Below are 24,761 nucleotides of genomic sequence, written 5' to 3' on the forward strand. Positions count from 1 at the left end.
ATCAAATAAAACCAAATCTTGTTTATATCGAAAAACTGAAATATACTACCTTCGTTTGCTTTGCTACCTTCCTATCAATCATAAAATAATAACACGGGAAAATATGTTCGTGTTTTTCGGGAGATTCAGTTTTTACTTAGTAATTTTATAAAATATCAATGACTGTGAGCGCATCTACATTGGAAATACCTCTTGCAGCTATAAGGAATAATGAATTTAATTAGATATTAGCAATGACATTAGAGACTTTTATTAAAATAAGTAATAATAATTTTACAATTCTTCACCACGCATTTAGAATTTAATGTCAACAAAAGTTTAATGAACGCCGTTTTAAATCCTCATGGCTTCGCAGTTCTCACCATTTTTCATTTAAAATTCCCACCCTCTCATCTTATTCTTCTTTTAGCGAGTTCGATCACTAAATGGAGCGGTTGACTTGACGAAAGGGCATGCCAAGTTGAGACTCTCTTGAGGCACGTGATGGAGCCAGGTCCAACATCGAATCTTCACCTAAAATGTGACAAAATGATGCTGATCTACTTTCATAACTTATCATTTCTGAAAAACTCATTCGACTGCATACTCAGTATCCACCACAAGCATCTGTTGCCGTTTCGTAACGTGTCACGACTCACAATACTACTTTAAAAAAATCAATAGATATGGAGCCTGAATGTATGAAAACTAAAAAAAGAGCCCCTGGTCTTCTAATTTTCATTCTAAGAGTTTCATTTATTTATTTGAAAAAGACACGTTGAGTACATACAAATTATTAATTCAGGACGTTCACAACATGACATTTAGAATAAAAATTACAAGTTATCAGTTAGAGAAAAAACAAGGTAGAGAGAAAAAAACAAACCAAAAATAGTTTTATACAAAAAAAAAAAACAACAATAAAAAAAAATTTAAAAAACAGAATATAGGTATAATGGATCGCCAAAAACATCTACACCTCTAGGGAGTGCATTGACCAGCCGCACAGCCCTCGCTATTGGTGCCTGGTTTGCCCTGACATGAGGAAACAGCTTTCACCCAAAATAGGTCATGGCTGCGACCACGCATGTAATCGACCGGTGGGTAAAAATTCAAATTTTCTAGAATATCGGGATTGAAGAGTTAGTTCAGTTAGTGCATTCAGTCAGTTACGGCAATCATCATAGAAGATCCTCTCAATACTGTGAAGATCCATATATTCCGCTTTTTGTATTTACATTAGGATTGTATTCATGATCATGACATATAGTTACTTCTTTTCATAATAATGGCCAACAAAGAATTCTCGTAAAAACTGACTATGAGTTCGCCCAGTACGGAATGAAATAAGATCTGTTGCACGCAGTATAATTATTACATAGATAGGTAGGTCAATAGTGGCAAGTTCTTTTTTTGATAGACGAAACGTAGACAAGGAAAAAACTCTGTGGCCATGTGTTTTCTTTAGCGAAAGTATTCCTAATGATTATTGACAAGTGGTTTTCGGAATCATCTCAAAATGAAATTGTTTTTCACCTATACCTAACAACAATTCACTGTTTCACATATGAAAACGCTTGAAGACTGCATAAATAGACTTTTCCTTAATGACAATATTAACAAAATAATATTTTTTAAATAATATAATAAGTGGAACATTTTGTCTCATTCTTGGATATGTTCTTCTATTTCATTAACGACACTGTTTCAATCGTTGTGCGGCTCACATATTTGAGTAGATTCATAGCTGAATAGAACCTATTATGAAATGAATTATTCAAGTTATTTTAAATGGAAGGGAATATATTATTTATTATAATACAAATTAGCAAATATGAAATGTATCTATATATTACGTTTGGCGCTTTTCTTTCTTTTATATGTTATTTGAAGGCATTTTTTTGGGGAACCGGTCGGCTGGAAGTAGGTACCTACGTTTAATTTTGTGATGAACGGTGGTCACCAATTATTTAACATTTTTTCTGTCCGGGGTTGTGACGTCACAAAACTATCAAAAAATAATTCGTCAAAATGAAAATTTTCAACGATCGGGGAGTGGGGGGGTTCAAAAATGTGACGTCATTTAGGCGGAGGGGTAAAATATGTTGTGTAAATGGGAGGAGAGTGTTTCAAAATACCCAAAAATCATATGTCGTCATTTATGGAAACACCCCTAAAGAATATTTCCTAGATGTATGCGTCGACTGCCTACAATGTGTTGAGGGACTATAAAAATTTCTTCATTTCCTACATACATAGTGATAGTTGTGCGTTCCAACGAATTACGACGGTGACATTACGTCAAATTAAATAAAATTCATGAAATTGAATACCTAATGTAATTTCTCATTACGCAGTTTCTTAAACTTGAAATGCAAAATATAATAAAGTAAAAGTACAAACGCACACAGACTCTTCATAGGTCTTACATATTAAATGACTATGGCCCAGGTCAAGGCCGACTATATATAAGCGGTGGCATTGAATTACGATGGTAGTGCTACTTATTGATTAACTTCAAATGCAACAAATGAACATTTACAATTCAACATTTTACCGTATTGTATTTCATCGAAGTTTACAGTTTCGTATCGCGGTCTGAATATAGTGGGCCTTGGGCCTTGCCTCAGGCTTGCAGTACATGTCCAATACCAAACACCCGGATTGCGAAAATAATCCTCACAAACACCATAGGAAGAACATCGTTCTGCTGAATCTATGGTATGAAAAGGAACGTATTGTATTTAGCTGCTTGGCGTGAAAAAATGTTCGGAGACTGTTGGAAACAGATGTGAATTCTCATTCTGGAGACCAAGGCTCAATGATCCAATATATCCAGTGGCGTGTTGGGTCGAAACGCGCTCCGACAATTCTTCAAATAATTTTCACCAATATTATGATGGAATACACATTTATTATGAATTCTGTGAATATTGAAAATTACCCTGGTTATTTTAAACATATGATTTAAAAAAAATACTAACTAGGCGTATTAATGCGAGAGAAGCGATAGATCAGCTCAATGCCGAAGTGATATGGAAAATATACAGGATTTTTCTTTTCGAGCGCTTCGATAAGGAAAATTTTACGAACCGGAACGCTCGATAATTTTACGAAAATATTTACATAGATCAATATATAAATACATAGGTAGTTTTCTAATTTTATGTGTATTTTATAAAAATAAGTATGTTAGATTCTTTGTTATACCTATTGCTTATCTACCTCAAACGGTCAAATTATTTTTTCCACAAGACGGAGCGATAATTTTGGGAAATGTATGAACCGGAAAGGAGCTCCGGTCCATTTCGAGCCCTGAAAATATCTGATAATAGTAACAGCGTTATTATCAGATTTTTGAATGGTACAGATTCGATATGAACTAATCAATATTCTTATTGAATCCATTAAAATTGAAACAATACTGTCTGCAAAATAGCGCCGCATGTAAATAATGGTTTTGTAACTTACTTAACATTATGCGTCATTTCTTTCATCTCGACGGTATACGACCATCTCCTTTCTATACATAATCTTACGGTGAACTGTGCCATGACGAATTGCATACGTACACTTAACATGTACCTAACTTTAATCTTTTCCTATCTGGTTTAATATGATTAATATTATTATTTTCGTGTATTGCCAATGAAACGAAACTGAATATTATGTTGAAAAGATTAAAACATTGCACAGCGTAGTCTGAATCAATACGATTCTTTTAAATCTCTATAGTTGCATTATTAATCAATTTGGTGCGGTTTTCGGTAGGTATAGCACAGTCTTTTGTGTTGTCTTTTTATGTGACAAGATCACGTCTTCTTCGAAATTCTTTCACGACCTTTCACAAGATAATAAAGTGTCTGCGGCCGGCCATTGTTGAGATGGAAATTACTGAAGCATATTTGACAAATTAAAGACAAGCTCGCCGTTGTCCTCTCATCTGCTTTGTGTTTTAGTGAGAAGGCCTCGCATGGCGATAATAAATTATGCTAATAATCGAGCATATACCTACTGACGTCAACGTAACCATGAACATTGAAAATTAGTCTTAATAATATGACAATTCATAATAATGTAATATTATTATACTTACATACACAATTATTCGAAAACATCTATACAAACATACATATAAGAAAGAAAAACAATTAAAAAAAAAATATGGTGACGGCCCCGACTTGAACTCGTATCCATCAGATTCCAGCCAGTATACTTCACCAATTTAACTACCTACGCTCTACACAACTACGGTGAAATTTACTAAATTAGTCTGAAGCGTTTTTTTGTAAAATTTTCCTAAAATAGTTAATAAATTATCGATTTGGCACCGGATAACTGGACGCCACGGAATTCTAAAATAAATAGACGTTAGGTACCTACTTATAGGTACTTTTAAAAAATATATTCAATATTATTATTTATATTTTAATGATTATATTATGATTTAATAGTTGGTGAGAATGTAAATATGCAGACGTAAACAATGATTTCGTGCGTATGTTTAAGTTCCGACGAAAAAAGAGTTTTTTATTTTATATAAAGCCAAGCATGGTAATTCTCAATCCGCGATAAAGAATACATTATGTTAAGAGTAAAATGAATTCAAACTACTAACTAGTAGATAAAACTGATTAAAATACCTCGTCTACGTTCTGTATACGTGTCTACGACAGAGCGGCGTCCAATTGTCCGGAGGCCAGTCGTCCCATTCCCCTGCTTATAACGTAAAAAAAATCACACATAAATTACTTAAGATTTTACCTACCTATCTTTTTTTTTAATTCAATGTATTATATCACCGTAGTTATAACATATAGGTATTATAAAAATATTATGATAATATACTGAATGACATCTAGAATTTTCACAACATATAAAGTCCTAACATATTTAGCTTTTTATACTGAAATATTTTGTAGTAAATAACTTTCGGTATTATTTTATCCATAATAAAATAATAACCAATCAACTTGTTATATTACGTTGTTATATTAAATTTGTTATTGCAGGTTAACATCAAGTTGCATTTATTATTGCTTATTAAGTGCACTTAATTAGATCAATAATTTAGATATTAATAATTTGATTTTCACATTATAGAAAATAGATAGAAATCTCTTCGCGATTTGTCGACTAATTGTTAACTTTATATAGTAGACGTGGAAAAGCGAGTTGAGTCATCATTTACATTTACAACGTCCAACGAAATCATATAGAATAAATAGATGATGAAACTATAATCTTGTTAAGAATATTTATATTTTACAATGAACTTCGAACAGATTAAATATAATTTTGTTGTTCATTCATCAATAATATAATATTGATAAATACATTATGTACGGTGTAGTAAATATTTATGGACCTGACTCCTGAAACCCCTCATTGCACTTATCTTACGTACTAAGCTGTGATCAGATTAAAGTAGGTTTAAGATAATGTCAGATTAGTAATTGGATCATTCTGTTCTCATTAGATTTCCACAAATTTCGAGGTAGGATACGTAGGTACGTTACTTATGGGTATCCACCAAAGTTAGGTAGTGTTGAGGCATATTACTAGATTATAGTTTAATTCAGAATTTCTCGATGTCAGTAACGATGAATTGTAACGATTTCCGAATATTTTCTATATCTGCTATTGACGTCTTGGTTAATTAGGAACTTACTTAAGCACTTACCTGTTAACTATTTTTCACGGTTGTTAATCTAAATGTCTGCTATAATAGTTCATTCTATAAACACTTGTTTTAGATTGTACCTAACACTAATGCACTACTACCACCTATAAACAGATTCAAATCTATGATTTTAATCAGTAAAACAATTAAATTCATTAAATGCCATAATTATTTCATGAAGTCTAATTGCCGGCCTTAAACAGACAAATATAATTAAAATATTTAAATGTCTGTCATACACGTAATGTCATTTATAGCAGGTACCGACTTCACTTCGGACATTCAAATTTTATTTATATTCAGGTTAGCGTCATATACGCATATTGTTTCAAAAAATCGAAGGCCAGTGCAGAGGCAAATTTTAAAAGTAACACGTGGCCACTTGCCTCTACTTATAGATGCTTTAACAAGTTTTGTTATGATCAGGGCTCAAAATGGACCGGAGCGTCGTTTCAGTTGATGAAATCCCTAAAATTATCGCTCCGTCTCGTAGAAAAATTATTTGGCTATCTGAGCTAGTAGGCCATATAATAAAAAAATTGAACACACCTATTTTTATAAAATATACATACAATTAGATAAGTAACTATGTTAATATTTTCGGAAAATTATTTAGCCCTCCGATTTCCCATTCCGAGCACTGATTATTCAAGATATATACTGAGTAAACCAGAAAACAAATCTTATCTAAGTATAGCATTTAATTATAACAGAGCACCTACCGATTGGATGAAGAATTTTATATTTTTAGTAAGATATTTGTATGTAGGTACTTACATATTTTATTAGATATAAGATTTCTAGAAGGATTATATGTTTAGTTCTACGTAATACATATATAATATGGATAGATAGGTAGACATTATTTGTAGGTTGCCCAATTGTCGTGTGTTGTTTTTCCCCCAATATAATTAACCTGGTTTTCAGACCATTTTCACCATCCGTTTGTTTTTCTAAACGCGGGGGCATACCCTATAATAAAACTTTCTTCGCGTGGGTATATAGATATGTAAATGTTTTATTAGCGTCTGCAAGACCTTTTCTTTTGAGCGCCTCTATTATACTGTGTATAATTTAATCAAATAAGTGGACTGGTCAATTAAACATGATGCGGCATGCCAATACCACCAGTGAAGCGGTATGCCAAATAATGCAGTCCAGGCATGGATCCATAAAAAATGATTTAATATTTCCTATTATATTAGAAAGGCATAATGGGGGTTACTCGCCTATTTTACAATGTTTTTCTTAGGTCGTGTTCTTATTTTTCCGATGGTTGTTTGTACGGTACAAATATTGCAATCGATTTTTAACTAGCTTCCCGACTAGCTAGACATTTGAAACTTTTTGAATATATCAGAACACGATGCCAATGCACTTTTTTTAATACTTTTAGCAATCTTTAAGTAGAATTGAATTCATTTTTAGTTAATTTTGTTTTGTATGAAAAGTTATTTCGATACCATTATTGGTTGCTGGGGGGTCATAGCAACTAAATTATTAAATAATATATACGTGCATTTCTATGGAAATCAATATGAAATGACATTTCATTATTCAGTATTTCTATCAAGTACAACATTTTTTGATCGTTTAAGCTAGTCAAGTCAAGTTTATATGATTCAACAGAAAATTTAAAAACGTTGTATACAAAAAGTTCTTATTATCTTGTAATGATTTACTATTATGTATCATTTATTAACGATTTTTGTCATATTTTTATATTATGGATCGATTCTAAGTTGATTTTATCGGTTATATACACTTACTACAATTCCTATTCAAAATATTAAATAATATTATCAATTCACATTTCTATTGGCAGTATTAAAACAATATTTAGGAGAATTAATTAACTATCGTCGGGGAGGGGCTATTTCGCCTCCTTTTAAAAAATCTAAATAACTATTTTGAAATGTTAATCTCAGTGACGTCCCTAGGCATAGTGCTGCCACGCAGCAGACTTAAAATACCACCCCCCTTAATTATTCGTTTCGAATTGTTTTAAAATTCGATAGGCAAATAGGTACTTACCTATTTTGTTATTTTTCTTAAACAGACAATTAAACCAATATTTTTTTTAATTGACATAAACACATGAAATTTAGAGCATTTCTAGGAAATTTACTCTCAAGCAGGTGAATATTGCTAATGGCTGTATATGTCGCACGGCGAGTGAACTCTGGACTACTGGACAAATGCTGTCACAGTGGTACCCAACGGGCACTAAACAATATCATAATATCAGGCATATCCAGAAATTTTGAGTAACAAAGCGTGGTAAGTAGTGGTTCATGCTGGACATAATGTAAAATGACAAAAAACTGATTGGATAAGGGAAAACAAGGATGAGAGAGTTCGCTAAAAATTTGAAATGGAATCAATGGTTTTGTCACATAGTTCGAAGACGGAACAACGCTGGAAAAATTTAATCATCCATTAAGTATTACCCATGAGATAGAAAACGTCCGAAAGGTAGACTGGGGGTCGCTACACCGACGACATTATTAATTTTTGCCAACCCGTGGCAACGCAACATAAACCGGAATTTTTCATTATTAAATGAAAGCAGTGACGTCCCTAGACAAAATGCCGCCCCTGGGCAGGGCTATAATGCCGCCCCATTTTTTAATACAATATTATTATGAACCGTGCTCGTGTTGTTTCTGGTCACCAAGGACGTCGAAGGGCAACGAAAGTAAACTAGACATCGTGAACCTCACAAGCATAATTACAAGATAAAAATAACTTTTTATATACAACGTTTTTAAATTTTCTGTTGAATTATTATGCTCAATATGCTCAAACTTGTACTTGATATGAAGTAAATAAAAAACAAACAAATATGGAATACTTACTGAAATGTCATTTTGATTTCCATAGTAACGCACGTATATATTAATAATTTAGTTGCTAGGATCACCCTCTTGGCAACCAATAATAGTCTTTTACTTTTTACGGATTTTTCTGAAATAACTTTCCATACAAAACAGAATTAACTGAAAATGAATTCAATTCTGCTTAAAGATGGCTAAAAGTATTAAAAAAATGCATTGGCATCATGTTCTGATATATTCTAAAATTTTCAAATGTCTAGCTAGTCGGGAAGTTAGTTAAAAGTTAAGATTTGTACTGGACAAATAACCACTGGACAAACATGAATACTAGCTAATAAAAACGTTGTAAAATACAGTCATGTTAAACCTTTTATGTTAATTAATACATTTTGTTTCCAACCAGTGAGCTGGATTTTTTTAAAGGAAAGATCTTCGTTGTGAAGTACTCAGCTTAGGTAGGTATTTCTATATATACCAAATGATTCTCGTTGACTTGCCGCCCTTCAAGTAACTACCGCCCCAAGCGACGCTCAATCTGCCTACCCCCACGGGACGTCACTGAATGAAAGCTTAAAAAAGCTCTCGACATTGATTTTCGACAGAATTTTTTTAAACTGAAAGAAAAAAAACGAAGAGAAAGCTAATTAGAGCTTTCGTATGATTTTGATTTTTTAAGAAAGATTTAGGGTTGTTCATGTATGATTTTTACATAGGGACTGACTATTTATATCTACGCCACTATTGGAGAAGCTTTCATCCATGTGTAGATTAAGGCCGATGCTGTTGATGTTGATTTATCAGGCCAAGAGACAATTTTAAACTTTAAAGGAGATCAATTTGATTTTATTATTATGTTTTTCACTCACTACCCAACGGAAAAAAAGTTATAACTTTGTCGCAGAATAACTATAATTAATTATTGTTGACGTAGTTTTTGAGCACTGAAAATAACATATAACCTAACCACATACATAACTTATTTTCACTATAACGTCCTTGACGCCTATTTTCTTACAACGTAGGTTTGGATCAACTCCACTGATTCCATCGTAATGAGCGACATCACTCTCACTGCAGCGATGATATTATAGCGATCTACTTGCTCTATGGCTGACCTGGCAAGATGCGGCACACGAAAGAATTGTAGAACCTCAAACACTGGCACGCAGAACGTCCTGGTCGACCTAGCACCCGGTAAAAGTTGCAATTTGTATAGATTCTTTTGGGAAGTAGAACTAAAAAAACAGCTCTCGATTTTCGGTGGGTTTTTCACTTTCATAAAAAAAAAATTTTGACCTAGTTTCTTAAAAAAAAAACTCTTAAAAATGATGTTCATAATTTAAAACCACCAAACCACCCGTTTTTACAGATATTTTAGTTTTTGGCATCTAAGCATGTTTGATAAAAATGTCACTCTCTCAGTTAGTTAATGTTAATTTTACCTACCTCCCCAATTTGATTATCAAGCCGCGACCAAAAGTTTATTAACTTGCTTATTGCTTTTGACAGATTGCCACTTGATAAGTGAAGACAATAATAAATTGTTGTCAAATCATTTCTGAAAATTGTTTATTTCATCGTTTCATTTTGTAAATAGTTCCAAATTAAATTAAGTATTTTAAGAAATAATTGCCTACTGAACTTCTTATAAACGGAACCTTATAAAAGAAAAATTAATATGCATAGATCACTAAAATATGTGTTGTCGATTATGCTTTTACCTCTCCCGAAAATTTTATTCAGCGCCTTTTTAATTGAATAGATTTCATTATTACATAATTATTTAGGGGCTATTTTTGTGGGTGAAAAATAATTATCCACTCTTAATATTAAGTATAAGGAATTTTTAATAACTAATGAGATAATTTATATACTTACCTAAATATTTTGGGTTTAATAACATCACGTTTTTATTATGATTTATTTTAGCACGTAAAAAATAAATACTTTATGAAAAAAAAATATTCGCCAATGTTTAAAGACGCCCAATGGCGAAGCCCGACTTGGAAATGGAAAGAACAAAACTCAAATCAATTAGAATAATAATTAATAAATTGTTACTTCTTTTAACTATTATGTAGGTACATACCCCAACGAGAAAATTAATAAAACAACCGTCTTGTAAAATATGAAAGTAAATATAATTTTCTCAAAATATTTATACATATAAATATGAATGAATCTAATTTATTGAAAAAGCTTTAACTAATTATGAATGTTGAGATATAATTGGCGATAAACGTATTACGCATAATAAGGTAACTAAGTAGCTTATTACTAGATTAATAAATGACTTCTCAGTCTTTCAGTATTGGAGACATTTATTTAAAAAATCTATGAAAAATAAGATTGTAAGTAGGCACCTGCCCAACAAAGGGGGATTAATTTATTAACATATTAGTATATTATAAACAAACACTATTTTATATAATATAATACTTTCAAGTCCTTATTACAGCTCTGAGTATTTTACATAGCCTCTCTTGTTGATTGTAGAGTAGCTTTTAACATTTACTAAACAATTTTATCTTCGCGTAGAAACAATATCCAATCAACACATATTGTTCTAGCCAATTTATTCCAAAGTGCGAACATCCTATTGAAAACAATGGATTGCAATCAAAAGCGGTAACCCATACATGAGCCGCGGGTTAATTATTGAAGAAGCTCAAAAAGGCTTTGCTATGTATAAACACAGAACCATTTAAAAGTCTAAAATTGTAAAACATATTGTTTCAAGCTCACCAAGTATATACAAAGAAAGCCTTTACTTATTAATTAGGCTTTGTTATAACTTAATTTGAGCTTTTCTTTGATGCTCTTTTTAGGTAAGTAGATAGCCTAATCGCTACGTCGCATACGTTATTATTTGACCACGCAAAGGGTGACTACCGCCCGGCGTCGCGCACGATTGCCGCCCACCCCCTAAACAAAAAATATTTTTAGTGGAAATACGAAAGATATCAAACCAAAGTTGAAATAATTATTTTATTGTCATCAAAATAATCATAGTAGGTACCTATAAGTCACAAAAAATATGACATATTTTACCTATTAAATAATATTTAACATTCAGAATTACACTGACGAAGACTCCACTCCATCTTAGGCGATTATATAAATTTTGAAGCATAGGAAGGATTAAGAAAAATATTTTTTAATTGTATATTGACTTAGTTTTATAATAATTTATATATAATAAATAAACTCGATTATTTTATATTCTATAAAAATAAATTAATTTGAGTAAAGTTTATATTTCATCAAAATAATTATATTTCATCAGCAGCAGGGGTTGATCCACTGCTGGATAATGGCCTATCCTAGCTACCTTCACTCTTCTCGGTCCTTTGCTGGCACGTACGTTTATCGAACTTTACGAGTTCTTCTATCCAGTGGGTTTTATATTACGTCCCTATGAGGATTTAGTGCCCCCTGGCTACCACTCACAGAACAGATAGTAAATAGAATTCCGATAGTCTATATTCAATACACTACATTTTGACGCAGGGTTTTGAATGTGTGAGTGTCCTACGAAAATGAACTACCTACGCATTATGGACGAGCAATTAATAGTAGTGTGTGTGTTATTAAATCAGAGGGGGGCAAACTTTTTGGATGGAGAGCCAAATTTAAGAATTCAAAATGAGCGGCGGGCCGCAAGTAAAATACAATTTTTAGATATACACTATTTATTATCACGAAAAATAAACATTACAAAAAATTAATGAGAATAATGAAACTGTTGTACATTTTTTAACATTTTTTTAAATTTAGGTGTTAATTTTGTAGTTGATATTCTCAAAACTGCTTCTAAATGGGCAACGGAGATATTTGATCGTAAAGAATTTTTATTGAGGTTCATGATCGAAAATGTTTGTTCACATATATAGGTTGATCCAAAAATAACGAACATTTTTCTTGCATAATCTTTAAGTTGGTCGAATTTTTCTGAATTAAGGGCATTGTAAAATTTTGAGATTTCTTCACGACGATGCAATTGTCTTAAATCAGTGTCACACTGCAGATCAATAATCTCAAGTTGTAGCTCTCTCGGTACACTATCAATATCAATTGAAAATGGACCGCGTACTATTGCTAAACAAATTTTAATCTATTGTCAATATTTTTTAAAAACTTATAAAAAAGTTATTCGTAATCAGAAGTAGGTACAATTAATGATGGCGGGCCGCAAAAAAATACCCGGCGGGCCACATGCAGCCCGCGGGCTGCAGTTTGCCCCCCCTGTATTAATTGAATCTCGTCGGTCTCTTCTGCTGTTATGGGTCGATTATCTGGTGTCCTTATGAGGTTTCCTATAAGCTTATTTTAGAACGCGTCCAGAAGAAATTTCTTCGATGTCTTTATTTTAAAACATTTAACTATTTTCCTTTCGATAATTCGTCAGATGGTTATTTTCCGACTGCCTTTCTACAAGGTATGCTTACTTTTCACTCTCTTGAATCTCGTCGGTCTCTTCTGCTGTTGAAACACTTTTGCCTGTTATCGCGAGGGATGGTTTCCAATCCTGGTGTCCTAATGAATTTGAATTTCCATGCGCCTGTCAATTACCTACGTGGTCGCAGCCATGATTTATTCTGGATTGGAACCGTTTCCTCGTGTCAAGCCTATCAGGCACCATTAGCGAGGGGGGCAAGACTAATAAATGCGCTCCCTAAAGACATAGACATTTTCAATGATGTACTTTGCATTTTATTTTTGAAACTGTATTTTTCTGTATAAAATTGTATATTTTTCGTTCTCAAAAATTAAATTTTTCTGTATTTAATTGTACTTAAGTATGTTTTGATTATTTATTTTTTTTTGTTATTATATATATTTTTTTTTCTATATTCTCTTCTCTCTTGTAAGGGTAATGTTTGACGACTTATAATGTAAATCTCATGCTGTGTACGTCTTGAATTTAGATTTGTTATGTCCACAATGTTTTGTATTCTTAAATAAATAAATAAATAAAATAAATAAATAAATAAATGAACGTCAATGCATACACCGAGAGCAGTTATTAGTATTCGACGTATGACGTATTTTTGATACGTGTTTAAGTTTATCTCATATTATTCCTTGCTCGAGATCGGTTGCCTGCTACTCCTTACCCGTTAGGTATTTCAGTTTCCATTATTTCTGAGTTCCCTGGTTCACACCTCATCAGAATGATATTATACATGATATTTATATACCTACATTAATTTTCTTTTTTTTAATTCCGTACAATTCACAACCCAATGATGATATATTTTTTAATTATAGTAGTTCAGTATATGTACTCTAAACCAGTGTTTTTCAACTTCTTAACTATAGGGGCACGTTTGGCAAGTTTCAAATTTGGCAAAGGCTTGGCTTTTCAAACAACCATCGTCCTAATAGTAATTATACTTGACCCACACTATAAACACAGCACCCGAGGTGTCAATTTGATTACACATTTTATATAAATCAATCAAAAAGCGGGTTCTTGGTTAAATGATTTATTTGAACAGTTCCGTATCTCAAAAACTAATGAGTTGGCAGAGGTGAAATTGTGTATAAATATTCAAAACTTATATTCAAAAACAATATATTCACCATAGGTTGTATGAGTGCCTAAGACATTTTCCAGTACCTTTATAAGAATGTAGAGAATAAAGTAAATAGTATCATGATACCTACTTTTGTATTTCATAAACCATCTACCTACACTCTACATGGATTTTATGAGAACCTCATACATTGGCCTAGTATGAAGATATCATTATTCATTATTTAAACTTAGTAAGAATGCGAAAATTCTAAAAGAAATTGCCATTACCATGTAGGTACTATTAGAAAATAATCAAAAACAATTTTCTTTAATTGATTATAAAGCAATATACCTACATAAGTTTATGAGTGCCTAATAGATTTTCCAGTGCATCGATAAGAATGTAGTGAATATTTGAAAAGTATACCTATTACATTATGATAATTTTATATTTTTCACAAACAATCTACCTGCAGGGGTCTATGAAAGCCTAATAGATATTTTTTTAAATATGCAATATGAATATTATTTTAAGCTTAGTAATAATCGGTGAAAATTCTAGAGGGATTCAAGAAATATTGAATGTCCTCAAATATTACCAATATTTCATTGGTTTGAAACAAAATGTATTAATTAACATAAAAGACCTAACAGGGCTGTAATTTTTTGTCAGGTTTGCGATGTCCTTTCGTTGTCCTTGGACGTAACAATGATAACCAGCAATGACACATGCAGATATTCGAATTATATTTGAATTATAGGTAGATACATACTCACCTAATTAATTTATCCGAATATTTTTGCCTGTCACTCGCGAGTTTTGAAAGTTATCATGTGTATTTTTTAATGTATCTAAAACTGTGGACTCATAATATTTTCTATTGAAGTAGAATTGGCATTTCAATTAGATTTAGTGGTATATATTTTGTTAGTAATGTATCCACACAACACATTTCTTAGATATTGGTGTCATGAAAGGATGATTTAAAAAACTGTATAAAAAGTGGGGCGGCATTTTGGCGTTGCCTATGGGCGGCATTTTGCCTAGGGACGTCACTGCGAAGCCATAAGTATTAGGCGGGATAAATGCGTAAGTCAATAGCATCAGCTACTACTTCTATATGCTACCGTCTTAAAAATCAATAATAAATAAGTAATTATTAAGGATATTTTTTCGAAATGGACGCCTCCCCCCATAATAATTGTCTTTGAATGGTAGGTACCTATCCTGTAAAAGCAGGGCGAGAAAATGAAAATGTATCTTCAGATTTTCGATATCTATCGACTTATAGGTGTCACTAGTATCATAATAATATTATGATGTTTACAGAAAAGTATGTCATATGTGATTAAATTGTGTATAGGTATATCAAGATTCTAACATTTTGTAAAAATATGCACCTATTACATTTTTAGTAAAGATAACAAGAAATTGGTGTTCATTTAGCACCTGCCGCGGTAAGTTTTTAGCATTATTTTGTCAAAAAACTTACCAATATAGTCAGTAGATGGCTTTGATATTTTATTAGAATACCATAGATAGTATATTAGTCTATGGTATACACTTACTGTAAACAATAATAACGCTGTTTTATCTTATGCCCTGTGTAGTAACGAATTATACGTCCATAATATTTAATTTTTACTATAATATTATGTACAATAATAATACCGATATAATAAATACATACATATTTATATTATTTTGTTCCTATGTGTTCCCCATTTTATTATTTTCTCACCAACGTGAAGCTAGACACTGGAAATAATGACTGGCGTTGGCCGCCATTTCGAATTGTGTTGTGATTGTGAGTGCTGCCAGCTGGTGCGCGCGCAAGTTGCGCTGACGCACTTCATGTCGACAAAGAATGAGTCACGAACTGTGAAAATGTTATTCGACATGTCTGCCGTTATGTGTTCAATTTGACAGAAGTTGTGTGTGTTTTTGATTTGAAAAAATACGTTATAGTGCTTCGACATTGTTGAAATGTGTGTGCTAGTGTCGTGAAATTTTCATATGAGGCTGTTATACAAAACTGGCGCTATGGAGTCGCTGAGGAAGTGGTTTTATAAACCGAAGGTCTGTCTCAACATTTTGCATTGTTTTTTGTCATGTTTCATAATGTTGTCTGCTTTAAGATTCGAAGCAATACGTCGTTTGCACTATTAACAACAATGTGAACAGCAATTCAGCGTAAATATTAGTGCAAATAATGAGAGTAGAGTATTCTGCATGACGTACGTAACCTAACCTTCTGTCACCAACCTATTTATCTTTAAAAAAGGTCTACTTTCACGTCAAAGTCGAGGTGCGTGATAATGACAGCCATGATATCGCGACCTATATCGCTAGTCGTGGTATAAATACATAGTGTATTAATTATTATTTCTTCCCAAAAGAACTACGTCTATAGGTACTAAAAGTGACAGGCGAATTAGTTTGGTTTTCTCCTTTCTGTATATTTTTACTGTTGGAGTGAGAGTTTTGTCGTAAGTTGTATGTCACAAGGAGAAAACGTAGAACTAGCTTCTTCATAGATTATTATTATATTTTACTCTTTCTAATCTTTTATTGTACATTAATATCGTAATATTAATACGAATTTTGCATTGTATTTGTTAATGCCATAAAATCGATAAGACCTTGCTGAAACATTGACAACGACGTTATATTTGCTTTGACTGAACATTTTATCGTCGCAATAATCCATAAAAAGTCAGAATGTTTCCTGTACATACTTACCTACGATTTATAATAAATTCTCAGCGATTTAGTGACTGTTGATACTTTCCAAAACGGTACTTTCATGTTTTTAATGCAATATTTTGTACCATTATCTTTAACTGTCAGATAAATGTTATCATCGAAGTATTGTATGCTTAAATTCAATTGTTTTGTAGTGTAGGTAGGTACATAGCTGTGGTTTATACATACACTATTGTGGTGCTTCTATGGATACGAACAATTTATTTACATATAAAATAAGTAAGCACGTAGGTATGTGCACCTTATTATTGTATTGTTCTTTTACCTGATTGTGACAAAATAACCGATAAGGGCGATAAGATAAACCGAAAGTGAATGATTAAAGTAGGTACGTAAATAGGTATGCTTGGAAAATGTATTTATTGTTGATTGCGTATGTTATTGTCATTAATAAATAACAAAAAATGTTGATTGGAAATGAATTCAATTACAATTATTATGGGTTCAAGTCAAAGAGATTGGACTCCAAGTCGATTATGTGGAATACAGCGGCAAACACATTTTGAAAATAGTCGATATACTGGATTATTTGTTAGGTTAGTTAACCTAACCAAACCTAACCTAAACTAACAAATAATCCAGTATATAGGGTATTTTCAAAATGTGTTTGCCGCTGTATTCCGCATAACCGACTAGAACCGTAACATATTATTATAATATCGATCACCCTTACAAAATACTCACCAGTGACGTCCCGTAGGGGTAAGCAGGTCATGCGTTGAATAGGAGCGGCATATTATACCGGGCGGCGTATGAAGGAACGAATTCAAATACGTACTGCAACTTTTGAGAGCAGAAGATGCGGTCGCTTCATTAGATAGTACGAACATTTTAGCTTAAAAAATAATCGAACCATAACAAATCCTGACTATCTCACAGGAAATTTGTTCACAAAGGTGTCTCCAAACCTGTCAGCGCCATTATGGCAGTAATGGTGTTTAGTGAACCACTAATCTAATATAATAATCCAGACACGTATTTTAACTGTCGCCTACCCGCGACTCCAAGAACCTTTTTGTGCACACTCATCGATGTCCTACACTCAAATTCATTTTCATTATAAATACTTGGGTACCTATACAATGCTAATTGTTTCGTTATCTTCGTACATTCTTCTCGGAGCCTGACAGCAGAGTCATCATCGCGTACTACAAGAAACAAGGTTTTAAGTTAATGTCAATTACGTAGGTAGTAGTACATAATATGAGTATTAAGCCATCCAATATTCAGTTCGACACGGTATACCTACGCCGGCATAACTGCGTGGAGACCTGGCAGGCGGTGAAGAGATAAGAGAGTCACCATAATAATGCGAATTTGAGCGCAGCATTTCAATGCATCCGGTGAATCAGTGTTGTACCGATTCTTGACCCTACACTGGGTCTCAGACCGAGGAGCTATCTAATAATAATATTAAAATCGGGGACCTTTTGGTGCAGTTGATTTTCTGTTTGTGCTTAGCTTACCAATGATGAACAACATTTTGTAGTTTCTAATCAGTGATGCCATTCGTACTATAATTATAGTACAATACTATAATTTTAATTCTGCGAAAAATGTAAAATACTATAATTTTACGCCAAATACCTATACCAAAATACTATAATTTTAAAGGATTCAAGACAAAAAATACTATATCAGCATAGAAAAAGGTGGCAACACTGTAAGCAATAGATATTGTGTTCTGTACAAATATACTTTACATACAGCTGGTATCCCACTTCATCGATCGTGTCAGTTTATTGATTAGTTTCTATGATAATGTATATCAGTGTAACTGTGATGTTACCATTCGTATGGCCTCTTCCTGCATTCCCACGTTCTTGTCCGCATGATTCTTTCTACCCGGATACCGAATCGTATTTCAATAATTTTCTTTGAATCATTGCCAACTAGGTACCTAAGTATTATGATTTATGAACCATGATTAAAGATAAGATAACACACCGGGTAGTAAGCAGATACTTCGTGTCGAATGTAATATGATATGTAATCAAATTGGTGCGGGAGGGCCCAAGTTTTGGGGGCCTCTTACGCGAATATTATGTACCATAAACCATAAACCACACATGAGTCTTAAAAATACAGAAATTTTATACTTATGTTGCCAGATTTTTTTTCTGCTTTAGTTATTTTTTGCAATCTGATTGTGAAAACTACGCATCTTTTTAAGAAGTTATCTGGTACTCTCTGGCGCAGTGACCGCCTCGTCTTTTTCACGGAAAACTGCCCACTTAGCTAATGAAATAACATTGGAAATTGACACCGATGCTACCCATATTCCTAATTATTCTGTACATTTCCACAAATTTATTCTGTTTTATTTCCATACAACCTTCATACAACAAAAAATAACAACGTTCCGGGCAACATGTAATTTATTTTCTGCACTTTGATCCTTTCTCAAATGCCGTTCGTTTTGGCCAATTTCTAATCTCTTCCATCACGCCATACTTATTTCAGCAGGTGACCCGTTGAAAATCTTTTGTCGTCACGTTTTCGTATATTATTCGTATTTTAATATTTGATTTGTAATGGTAATAAAATGCGCATTTTAATTCAAATGTGATCGTCATTATGAAAATGCAAGTTATCGAATCATCTCGCTCATACGTAAAATCATAAAAATCGTTATCACTGTGTTCGCTTATTTAATTCTTCCTCTAACGATTTATTTTCTTTAATAAAATAATCAACCGCGGCTTCAGTAAAAACATTCTTCTCCATTTGGTTTGTTGTTAGTCCTATATATTATATTATTAGGTATATGCCTATGATTTTGTGTGAATGAACGGAATTACGTAGGTACATATAAATATTTCACGTCCAATGATTCGTTTTATTATGATTTAACCATAGATAAAATATTTCAGACTATCTAGTTGTTTTCAATTTTAAATGTTATATTTTTAATTCGCAAAAATCGGTTATTTGTTTTTAAATTATAAATCCAGATCCAGGGATTCTTACATTTTCTAACCGTGAATTTACGTATAAATAAATCGTTTGGAATCGAAAACCTTATTAGTTATGTATTAGGTAACCATGAGCTAAAAAATAAATTACCATAACATAATTAAGGCACCCCATTGTGCCGTAAATTAAACGAGTACCTACGAACACTTCCACGTAAGTTTCTTTTTCTTTGCCTTTAATGTCTTTATAAAGTGAATAAGCAATATGATTTTTCTGTAAATCGATATTTCACTTTTACTTGGTAAAGTCAACATACTTGACCATTCATTGTTATCAATGATTGTAATCCGAACAACCACCTAGTATTTGAATCTGGTAAATTATGTTCTAATTACAATTGTATAATATTAAATACCCTATGGTAGATATTCATTTCATAATATTTTCAGGTTTTCTGTTATATAAAAAGCTATTATTTGATGTTATTTTCTATTATTGTTAAATTTAATTGCTGCCCGAATCTTATGAGATAAAGGGACATAATACCACTCTAATGTCGCGACCCCCATAGAACATGTCTGCATACAGAACGGCGTGAAGTGGTTATGAAAATACATAAGTATATACAGTATAGTAGTTCCCACAATATTATCCAATATTCGATGTATGGCAGAGTTCTTTCGCGAATAGCATCTGTAAGAGATCTTGGCATTACGTTTGACAGTAGGCTGTCATTTAGTGGTCATATTGCTATCATTTGTAAAAAGGCGCTACAAATGTTGGGCTTCGTCTTGCGTACTTCCCGGGTCTTTTCAGATGCTACTGTATTAAAAATTCTTTATAATTCCTTAGTGAGAAGCCGGCTTGAGAGTGGGTCGATTGTTTGGGCCCCGCATCAGTTGAAATATGACCTTATGGTGGAGCGAGTTCAAAAGAAATTTTTGAGACTCTTTATTACTACTTTATTTGAGGTTATATGGATACTATCCGTGGCTTTATCCAACTGACTTTCTCTTAGGTATGCTTACATACTGTAGTTTAAGTGCTAGAGGATATCAATATTTGGCCACGTATTTACGACGTGATGTGAATGAGAACTCTGCCATTCTTGGTAGTATCGACTTGTGTGTCCCTGATAACTATCTTAGAAATCGGGAGCATCAGTTGTTTGTTCTCCCGAGGAGCAGAACTAACTTGCCATTGGTGATACCAATTGGGAGGGCAATAATTCTGTACAACCAAATCGCTTCGGATGTTGATATATTCCATCTATGTGAGGATGAGTATATGTGGACGTTATTTTATAAATTCTTAAAATAGGGTCTGCTTAAGATGACGCATCAGTGAAACGCCAAATAATTTTCAACTGTACGCGCGACGAAATTTTGTACTCGCTTCGCATTCATTGAGAGAACGTCGAGTCAGACATACGTCACTTTGCTGCGTGATGGCGACGGGCCAATTAATTCTAAAATCGTGTAAAGATGACTAAAAACGTTACCCATTTACTTTAAAAAGAAAACATGTCAATGAATATATTATTATTGTTACTAATAGAATAATAAACAGAACATAAAATGGACGTATGTTGGATTTATATGAGAAATAATATTTCGTTTGACAGGCGTCTTTTGCACCCGCGACCCGCAATCCGCACATCGCCTAGCAACGATCTTTTTAGACCGTGCCTCAACTAATGCATGGCCTTAACTCATCCGGTGTACTTCCTTGTACCTATATATTTTTTTTGTATTTACACATTTATACTGTAGAATAAGTTAATACTGATCTATCTCTTTTGTTATGTACCTAATATTGTTTTAATAATATTTCGTTGTTTCTAAATGTCATGTTGTGAACGTCTTAAACTTTTAATTTGTAATGTCCACAATATGTAAAATAATTGAATTGAATTAAATGAATTGAATTGAATCATCAGCCGGGTCAATCCACTGCTGGATGAAGGTATCCCCAAGCTTCTTCCAATTCTCTCGGTCCTGTGTCGTTCGCTGCCACGTATTTCCGCCGAACTTTACCAATTCGTCAATCCAGCGGCTTTTAGGGCGACCCTGTGTCCGTTTCGTGCCCCTTGGGTACCACTGGATGACGGCATATGTCCAGCGGCCGTCCTTTCGGCGAGCAATGTGCCCCGCCTATCTCCATTTCAGCTGTTTGGCAACGTCTATTACATCGCGTACTCCTGTCTGCTTCCTAACCCATTCGTTTCTCTTACGGTCCTTTCGCGTGATGCATAACATACACCTCTCCATGCCTCGCTGTGCGACTCTTAGCCTTTGGACATCTCTCGTGTTGAGGGTCCACGTCTCGCAGCCATACGTGTAGCGGGTAGCACACATTGGTTGAACTCCCTACGCTTAAGACATAATGGTAGGTCACTCTTGAAGATACTATTCAGACGTCCGAAATCACTCCATCCCAGCTTTGTTCTTCGAGCAATTTCATCGTCCATGCTTCCGTCTATGGGCACCTGCTGTCCGAGATAGACGTAGCTGCTGACTTTCTCGAGTTGGGTGCCATTAATACAGATAATCGCAGGGTCCGAAAAACAGTTCCTCATCACTTTTGTCTTTGAGACGTTTATCTTTAGGCCGACCGTTTGACTGACATCCGCGAGTTCTTGCATTCTACCTTGGAGGTCTTTCGGGTCTTGTGAGAGTATAACAATATCATCTGCAAAGCGCAGGTGACTGAGGTGCTCCCCATTAATTGGGACACCTTTTTCCTCCCAATCAAGTTTCCTAAATAAGTCCTCAAGAGTAGCGGTGAATAGTTTAGGTGAAATGGTATCTTGCCGGACACCTTTGTTAATGGGGAATTTACACGACCGTTTGTGGAGTTTCACGCATGCTGTGGCATCACTATATACTGTTCAATATGTTTATGTAGCGTCTGGAAATTCCTTGGTTGCTATAGGCGTCTATAATTGAGAATTTTTTGATGGAATCAAACGCCTTTTCATAGTCTATAAAACCAAGATATAATGGCAGTTTGTATTCCTGGTAGCGCTCTGTGATTTCCTTGACGACCTGTATATGATCCATAGTATTGTAGCCTCTTCTGAATCCGGCTTGCTCTCTTGGTTGGTTCTCGTCTAGAACTGTTTCGAGACGGTTTGAGAGTATTTTCGTAAAAACCTTATACAGAATTGGCAGTAGACTAATGTTTGATAGTTTTTAAGATCTTCAGTGTCTCCTTTCTTATGGAGAATAATAATGGAGGCATTTTTCCATGACTCTGGGATATTCTCTTCGTGCAGACAAGCCGTGAACAGACGTGCGAGCACTTCGCTCACCGTCCTCCCGGCCCGTTTGAGAACATCGATAGTCAGCCCATCTTCTCCCGGGGCTTTCCCACTCTTCGTGCACATTATAGCATATTCCACCTCTGAGGTAGTAACCTCGGGAAGAGGATCTCCATATTATCCGTTCACCAGAAGATCTGAATTGATGTCAGTGTCATCTTTGTATAGAGTGCTGTAAAACTACAACAGTGTCCAGTAGATGATCCCAGTTACGCACGATACTTCCATCTTGCGCTTTTAGTGTCGTGATCTGCCGTCTCCCTATTGATAGATGCTGCTTGTTCTTGTGCAAGCTCCTTCCTGATTAGGGAATCCAATCCCGAGCCAAAATTCTGATCCCGGGATTTCGGGATTACAATTTGACAATCCCGGGATCCCGGGACTGGTCCCGGGATTGGCATTTTTTCCATTGTTAATATAAAATTTTATATTTACAAATAACATTGATAAAATCGGTCAAAAATAAATCTAGTATAATTTATACTATTTAAGACATTTATTTTTAATATTGTATACGTTCAATATTGGAAATACACAAGTTTAACGGAGTAAATAATATTGTAATTTAAATAATAATGTGAATTTAATAGGAGATTGCTGTTTCTGATAGTAAAGACTTAATGAATGGATTAGCGAGATTTAAAATAGTAAAGCAAATAATCATGGCGTACTTATGGCCTTTCCGCTTCATAAATCTAATTAGTCAGACAAATATGAAACTGCCGTAAAACGTATGATATCATGGTGGAATTACTTTGTTAAAAGTGGGAAGCATTGTTTTTTCCAATCTTTCCATTTTTAATAATTTATGTGAAAAAATAAAATGAATCGGCAACCTACACATGGGTATAAATCAAACTTCATTCAAACTCGGTTTATTTCTAATGTAGTTATTTTTTATTATAAGTATTTTTTCTGTTTTATTTTATTTTCCATACAAAATTGATAAAAAAATCAATCCCGAAATCCCGGGATTCATAGGTATCGAAAATAGCTCGGGATCCCGGGATTGGAATGCCTATTCCTGATGCAACAATTGATTCTACAAGGTTCATATTGAACTTACGAAGATCTTCTCGTATGTTTTTACGTAGAGTTTTGCATAGCGTGGAGTACTCGACATCATTTGCAACTTGTTGCTCGCTTTTCGTACTCCTACGCAGCTTCATAAGATCCAACGTTTCCTTTGAGAGTTTGCTTACTCGTTCAACCACAGCAGCAACTGTCTCTTCCAAAGATCCTATAATGATTTTTGCTTTTGCCTCGGTGTTTTGTAGGGAGATGGGGTCATTTTCAGCCTTGAAGGCCACTAGCCTGTTCTCCAGCTCTTGTTGGAATTCGACTCTGCTTCTCAAGCCTCTGCGGACTCTGGGCTTCTGCATCAGTTTGGATCTCTCACGTTTGATGTTAAATCGTACTTTACACCTTACCATTCGGTGGTCGCTGCCAGTATTAAATCTGTTAATGACTGTGCAGTCTAGAAAGATATCCTTCTTGTCGGTGAGGATGTAGTCGATTTCGGTGGTTCGTTTTGCTGGGTTTCGCCATGTCCATTTTTGGGAAGGCTTCTTTTTGAAGAATGAGTTCATGATGTAGAGATTGTGGTTTTTCGCAAACTCCACTAACATGTCTCCTCGGCTATCCCTGGTGCCATGTCCGAAGTGCCCTACTGCTACATCATCCTGATGTTGGGATCCGATTCGTGCATTAAAGTTTATAGATTATATTATATTATA

The 24,761-nt window shown here is 33.9% G+C and overlaps 1 protein-coding gene across 2 annotated transcripts in view; it reads left to right on the forward strand.

Annotated features, from left to right (window-relative positions):
• The first annotated feature begins 15,890 nt into the window (after window positions 1–15,890).
• The window catches only part of LOC147067307 (uncharacterized), a 56,303-nt gene continuing 47,432 nt past the window's right edge, over window positions 15,891–24,761 (forward strand). For both annotated transcript variants that reach the window (XM_085953920.1, XM_085953921.1), the window contains exon 1: window positions 15,891–16,100. In XM_085953920.1, the coding sequence (XP_085810046.1) occupies window positions 16,038–16,100 (63 nt within the window). In that variant the 5' untranslated portion in view covers window positions 15,891–16,037. The remainder of the gene's footprint in view (window positions 16,101–24,761) is intronic.

This window comes from Rhyacophila brunnea, unplaced genomic scaffold (assembly GCF_057557595.1).
Source record: "Rhyacophila brunnea isolate RB1 unplaced genomic scaffold, BYU_Rbru_1.0 scaffold_4, whole genome shotgun sequence".
Taxonomy (NCBI): Eukaryota; Metazoa; Arthropoda; class Insecta; order Trichoptera; family Rhyacophilidae; genus Rhyacophila; species Rhyacophila brunnea.